The sequence below is a fragment of the Triticum urartu genome, chromosome 7 (assembly GCF_003073215.2).
Source record: "Triticum urartu cultivar G1812 chromosome 7, Tu2.1, whole genome shotgun sequence".
NCBI lineage: Eukaryota > Viridiplantae > Streptophyta > Magnoliopsida > Poales > Poaceae > Triticum > Triticum urartu.
In genome coordinates, this window is record NC_053028.1 from 650,017,506 (window position 1) to 650,024,346 (window position 6,841).

A 6,841-nucleotide genomic window follows, 5' to 3' on the forward strand; every position below is an offset into this window, starting at 1 on the left:
TGAAATCGGGATTTTACCGGAGTACCGGGAGGTTACCGGAACCCCTCGAGAGGTATATGGGCAATAGTGGGCCTTAGTGGAAGAGAGGAGAGGTGGCCAGAGATGGGCCGCGCGCCCCTCCCCCCTTGGTCCGAATTGGACAAGGAGAGGGGGCCGGCCCCCCTTCCTCCTCTCTCTCCTCTTTCCCCCCTCCACGAATCCTATTCCAATTAGGAAAGGGGGGAGTCCTACTCCAAGAGGGAGTAGGACTCCTCCTGGCGCGCCTCTCCTAGCCGGCCGGCCCCCCTCCCTTGAACCTTTATATATGGAGGCAGGGGTATCCCCTAGAGACACAAGTTGATCCACGTGATCATATTCTTAGCCGTGTGCGGTGCCCCCTTCCACCATAGTCCTCGATAATATTGTAGCGGTGCTTAGGCGAAGCCCTGCGACGGTAGTACATCAAGATCGTCACCACGCCGTCGTGCTGACGGAACTCTTCCCCGACACTTTGCTGGATCGGAGTCCGGGGATCGTCATCGAGCTGAATGTGTGCTAGAACTCGGAGGTGCCGTAGTTTCGGTGCTTGATCGGTCGGGCCGTGGAGACGTACGACTACATCAACCAAACGCTTCCGTTGTCGATCTACAAGGGTATGTAGATCACACTCTCCCCCTCTCGTTGCTATGCATCACCATGATCTTGCGTGTGCGTAGGAAAATTTTGAAATTACTACGAAACCCTACACTAACCGCCGCCGCCGCACTCCCCTCCCCCTCCTTCCCCTCCGCCGCCGACAAAGGTGTGCGCCGGCGTGCGCTCGACACCGGTGAAGGTGGTGGCACGGGGGATCCGGCGGCTCCACGTACCGTGGAGGTCCTCGGCATCCGGGGCAGCAGCCCCGGGCGGAGAGCGCGGGGTGGCCCTGGCGGCGGGCCATTCCTGCCGGAGCTAGTGAGGCGCCTCCCTCGGTCTTGAGGGGACGAGAAGGCGTCGGTCCCCGGTCGCTGGTGTACGGCCTCCCACGCGCGGTTGCCGCCGCCAGATGCATCCCATCCTCTCCGCCCGATCTGCTCCTTCCATCGCCGGATCCGGGTCCCAGGGGCTTAGACCGTTCTTCCCGGGCGCCGGCAACGCAGATCTCGTCGAGCGGGGTTGGATCCGGGGGAAACCCCTGGCCGGCGCAGCCACATCGTAGGCGACGCCCTGGGCGTCGTTCCCCTCCTTGTAGGTTGTGGTGTGGATCCTTCTCCCCCTCATTTCGTCCCCTGCTAGGTGAAAGCCTAGGTCCCCTGATTCGGGCGGCAACAACACATCCGTGTCTGTGTCGTGTTCCTTCTTGGAGGCGCAATCTGAGGATTGCAGGGGCGGCGAGAGAGTCGGGTTGTGGGTGTGATGGAGGCGGGTGGCAGCTTGGCTCTGTGCTTCAATGCCTTTTCTTCAGTGGCTCATCGTTGTTACCCTTGTTGCTGTGACTGTGGCCGACGGCTCTTGCCCTTCAGTGTGGCTTAACCGCGGATGATGATGGTGCTCGGAGTGGTGTGCTCTGAGCTTGCAGGTCTGCTCCTTGTTCCTTCTCCATGCGCAGCTTGGACGTCTTCCTTCTGGGTTCTAGGGTGAACCGAGCTGCCGGCTGCCGGTGCGGCATCCTTCGAGCCAGGATGAGAGGACAGGGGCCCTTTGCAGCGGTAGTTCTAGAGGAGCTTCGGTCCATTACTGTCTTCGAGTTTGGCTACGATCACGAAGCTTGCGCGGTGGTGCATCCTCTCAAGTCTGTAATTAGTCCTGTTGGTGTAGGTCGTCCTGTAGGGTGATGGCTGCAGCATGGCGTTCCTCAGCTTGCTATCGCTGCTGCTTTTGAGTGTGTTTGGCTTTGCTCCTTGTATCGGCCGCTTGTTTCTATTTGCTTTTCCTTGTAAGTTGGTGATCTTGTAATCCTGGCCGGTTGATGGCTTTGTTAATTCAAAGTCGGGCTCTTCTTGAGCCTTTGTTCTAAAAAAATGTATGACGCCGGGACACCGGTTATGGATAACCCATTTTTTAGAAAAAAAATGACTATTAGTCGTTTTTCTATAAACTGTTTTTTTACTTTTGCAAAGCTCGGTTTTTTATATAAAGGATTTTGTTAACTAATCCAAACATCATATTAGGTTGTTACAAAATCAAGTTTAAGGAGAACCGATTCTCTATAAACTTGCTATCCAAGCAATCCCTACAAAAATAGTCCAATGCATATATATACTGCTTTACGAACATTTAATAATGTGTGGGACCCACATGTCATAGAGTCTGCTAAATAATATTTATATTGTGAATTTTCCGTACAATGCCTAAATCGCTGTACACTGTGGTATAATTATGGTGGGATGATAGGATATAGCATGCTCCAGACGACCTGCCCTCCTTGTGAAGGTTAACAAGGTTGGACTAGTCTTGATTAAAAAAAGAAGAAGGTTCAAATGGTCTATTATAGAGCGTGTATTATGAACTGAACAAAATTATATATTGAATAGAACTGGTGGGTTCTCCAACCATGAGTACTTATTTGCTTCAGACTCGGTCACATATAGACAACTCCATCAACAGTGACCATTTCATGTGTAGTATAGGTAACGAAAAGGGAGGTTACTTGGCCATTCTTATTCATGTTCGTCATGCGTGACATTGATGCACGGATAACCTAAGAAGCATTCACAATGTGCTCGGTATCTTCTTCCATGCATACACCTTCAGGTGATTGCATGCATGATGAGAACTTATGCAGTATGACATTAGAAGCAATCGTTAGTGACTTTAGTGTTTGCGCAGATGGTGGGAAGAATACCATTTCCAATTACTCAGCTCCGACTGATGACCAAGTCAATTGCTTTCTTCAGAAGCAAGGATGGAGCAAAAACTTATGTTCGCATAATCTCTGTCAGTTGAGTTTTGAAAAAAAAATCAGTTCAGTTCAAGTTCAGCAATCTCCATACTGATCTTTTTGGGGCAAATTTTTGCGAATAAAAGAACTTAATTCTTCATGCTCATTTGTTCAGATTTTTGGAGGTGTGAGCAGAGGTATCACGTAACTAGGATGGTACTACCAAATATGCATACATGTCCGGTAGTTTACTGTTTCAGACATGCATGACCAAGTCAGATTAGTCAGCCACTAGAACATATTAAAATAAAGTGGACGATGAAGCTTCCTAATGCTGTAGCTAGTCGGCATACTCAACCGGCTTAATGACCACTTCTATCTGGCCTTTGACCTGTTCGCAACCTTTACCGACTCTTTCTGCTCCTATATATGCACATACATCCTTTGTTATGGCAAACCACACAAGTAAGAAAGAAAACACCACCCACAAACACTGAAACACCTCTCTAGGAAACACCACTCAACAACAAAAACCTGAATGGCCTCCTCTTCCAGCTTCCTTCTGGTTGCTCTTATCGCGTTGGCCTCATGGCAGGCCATGGCTTCTGATCCAAGCCCTCTCCAGGACTTCTGTGTGGCTGACAATAGCTCACATGGTATGTATTTCCAAGCTTCCTTAGTTGCAAAGTCTAAAATTTGCATATATTCATGTTACAGATAATATCATTACAAATCATCGACTTAAATGCTTCTTTTTATTATGCGCCTATGCAGTGCTTGTTAATGGGTTTGTCTGCAAAGACCCAAAGGAGGTGACTGCGGAGGACTTCTTCTTAGCGGCCAAACTTGACATGCCTAGGGACACAAAGATGAGCAAGGTGGGATCCATTGTCACACTGCTCAATGTCATGAGGATCCCCGGTCTCAACACACTAGGTATCTCTTTAGCACGCATTGACTATGCACCTTTGGGGGAGAACCCACCACACACTCATCCTCGTGCCAGTGAGATCCTCACCGTGCTTGAAGGGACACTCTATGTTGGCTTTGTCACATCTAACCCAGAGAACAAGCTCATTTGGAAGGTCCTCAACAAGGGTGATGTGTTTGTTTTCCCACAAGGACTCATCCACTTCCAGTTCAACCCCAACCCCTACAAGCCTGCAGTTGCAATTGCCGGACTTAGCAGCCAAAACCCTGGGGCCATAACCATTGCGAACGCTGTGTTTGGTTCGAAGCCACCAATCTCGGATGATGTTTTGGCCAAGGCCTTTCAGGTGGAGAAGAAGACTGTGGACTGGCTCCAGGCTCAATACTGGGCTGACAACCACAATTAATTAAATGTTGGACTACTAAACTAGTATTTTACAACAATGATATGTATTGTGTACTAATAAGATTGTTTGTTGTATGTAAATATGTATCAGGTATTATTCATTTGATTGGGAGTTGAATAAATATTCGTATTGTAAGGCTAGTTTTACGCACATGAGACCACACTTAAATCTTATCTACAAATCAAACCTAACCGTTCTTATGAAAACAAAGGCTAGGTTTTGATCTGTTCCAAACGTAATAGTTGAGGACTAGGCAGGGCTCCCCAATGAGGATCAGTATTACGCCAGGGAGGCCGACTGCGGCGACTTTTCATTTGGAGAATGGAACACATACGATGTACAAAACAAATCCACCCTTTGGAGTGGGAAGGACTTAAAAAAATCACCTTTGGTAGCATGGGATTTTATCTATAGGCCAAAAGATAGAGGTGTTTTTAGAATTATCAATCTCCCCTCTCAAAACAACTGCCTTTTGTTGAATATGGTTCATAAGTTTATTTACCATTTTGATATACCTTGGGTTAATCCCATTTGGAAATCTTATTATCAAGGTATCTTGCCAACTGAGGATCTCATTTGGTTAATCTCCACACGATTAATTATCGATCTTCTTGCTCTTTCTAGTGGAGGGACTACCTCAAATTATTACAAACATATAAAGATCATGCTTCCTGTTCCATTCAAGGTGGTTTCACTATGGAAATTTGGAATGGTAATTGGCAATCTCCAAACAAAAGGCAAGTCTAGCCACACGTGCATTCTTTCTTCAGAGATCATCGCATTTCTTTGCATGCCATGAGCACCATGGAGGACAATGCTGACCACTTTCATTTGCCACTTTCAATAGAAGCATTTGTTCTATTTCAGGTGATGAATAATGCATTGCATGCTTTGGAATTTTCTAATGAGCATGATTTTTGGCAAATCCCTCTAGGTGCACTTAGCTTCTCTATATCTAAGGTATATAGGTTTCTCATCTCTTCTTATAGTTTTTTACCTGTGTTGAAATGGCTCTCAAAAACTTGTTGGCAGTTGACATAGACGCTAATTTCCGGGCTTCTGATTTTGAACAGGCTCAACATGAGCGAATAAGCCGGCCTCACTCAAGTCTCTTTGGCGCCGCTCCCGCGGGCGGCTCGGGAGAGCAAAATCCAGCCCGCCGTCGGGAGGCCACCCACCGAAGCCGCTCCCCTCGCCGCCGCCCATGTACGCAGAAGGGCAAAGCCCGTGCAGTGTAGGCGGCGGCGGGGCCGTCAGTCACTTCCACGCTGGATCGAGGGGCGCGCGGGCGTCCCGATCTAGCGGCGACTGGTGCTCGGCGAGGCGAGGTGCGCGAGTGGGGCGCACTCGCGAGGTGTCTGCGCCATGGCGCGCTACAGGAGCGGGGCTGCGTGGATCTGGCTTGGGCGCGTGGGGATTACGCGGATCTGGAGCAGTCGCCGGTGCGCGAGGCGGGGCGGAGGTGTGGCTGCGCGCGCGGCCTGCTGCTGCAGTGAGCGTCCGTCGCGTCGGTGTGGTGGATCCGGCTAGCTGATAGCCTATAGTGCAGCGGATGGCTGTAGATCCGGCGAGCATGCTGGGGCGTGCGGTTGCGGACGGGCCGGCCAGATCTGGGCCTGCCCAAGCCGGAGGCTGGTTGCGGCGCGTAGTAGGAGAGGTCCGAGGCTGCGGCTGCGGTAGTTGCGGGCGGGCCGACCATGACTTGTACTTGTCGGCCTTGGCCGGCGCTCGGGAGGGGCACTGCCGGCTGGTGGTGGTGCTCGGATGTCGCTTGATGGAGCAGGGAGGCTCCGTCCGTGATTGGATGCGGGGTGCAGGACCCGATCTGGTCTCTGCAGGCCCGTCGTCGAGGAGGCTAGCTGGTGGCCTTGCACAGCGGTGGCGTGCTCGCTGGGTGGGGGATGTGCGCGGTCCAGTGGAGGTACGGGTCGACCTCGGCCTACTGCGTGGGAGTGGCTGCACCGGGTGAAAGCCTGGCCGGTGCTGGCCGGTCGACGGCGACGGCGCACATGGGCGTCGCTATCCTCCTTGGAGGCATCGTCGGGATTCTTCATAGCCTATACTCCCGGATCAAGTTCTTCGGGTGAAAGCCCAGATCCTGCTGTAGGGTCGGACGGTGACGTCATGTTCAACGTCGTTCCCCTCTTTAGGGCGCCGTCTTGAAGCTCTTGATCCCTCTGGTGCTTTCTATGACTGGACGTGCACGGTGGCTTCTGTGGCAACGATGATGATGGTGAGCAATATCGAAGGCATGGTATTGGTCGTGGTAGTTGGTTCTTCTTCTCTGACGTGTCTGTGGGGTTGCCTCGACTGTTTGTTGCTGTGAAGTCAAAGCCGCGGTGGCGGGGCCAGGTGGTATACGATGACGCGTGGCAAGTTGTTCGTTCGGTGATCCTCCGCGATGCCAACCTTGCCTAGTTTCTTCGTAGTTCATCATTAAAGTCGGAGCTACGTTGGCTTGTGTGGATTGTATGGAGTGTTGTGTTGCAGCTACTAGGGCTGTTGTTTTTCTTTTTCTTTGATCTTCTGATCTTCTAGTCCTAGGACCTTCACCACCTTGTTGTTTTCCGTTGCTCTCTGCTATTATCAATGAATGCCAGTGATGCTGGATCTTTCAAAAAAAAAACATAAGTGCAATGCTAAAAAGAAAGATTTCTTCATTGAA

General features: G+C 50.6%; 1 protein-coding gene and 1 pseudogene across 1 annotated transcript; both read left to right on the forward strand.

Moving 5' to 3' along the window:
• The first annotated feature begins 3,304 nt into the window (after window positions 1-3,304).
• LOC125522074 (germin-like protein 8-11) lies at window positions 3,305-4,311 on the forward strand. The gene is made up of 2 exons (XM_048687144.1): window positions 3,305-3,495; window positions 3,614-4,311. The coding sequence occupies exons 1-2, from the start codon at window positions 3,378-3,380 to the stop codon at window positions 4,174-4,176; spliced, it is 681 nt and encodes a 226-aa protein (XP_048543101.1). The 5' UTR covers window positions 3,305-3,377; the 3' UTR covers window positions 4,177-4,311.
• A 1,230-nt stretch (window positions 4,312-5,541) lies between these two features.
• Window positions 5,542-6,339, forward strand: LOC125519289 (annotated as a pseudogene).
• The last annotated feature ends 502 nt before the right edge of the window (window positions 6,340-6,841 follow it).

Excerpts from the sequence above, each read along its gene's own strand:
- LOC125522074 (XM_048687144.1), top strand. The coding sequence starts at position 3,378 with ATGGCCTCCTCTTCCAGCTTCCTTCTGGTTGCTCTTATCGCGTTGGCC. Across the intron at positions 3,496-3,613 it reads GGCTGACAATAGCTCACATG|TGCTTGTTAATGGGTTTGTC; the intron begins GTATGTATTTCC and ends GCGCCTATGCAG.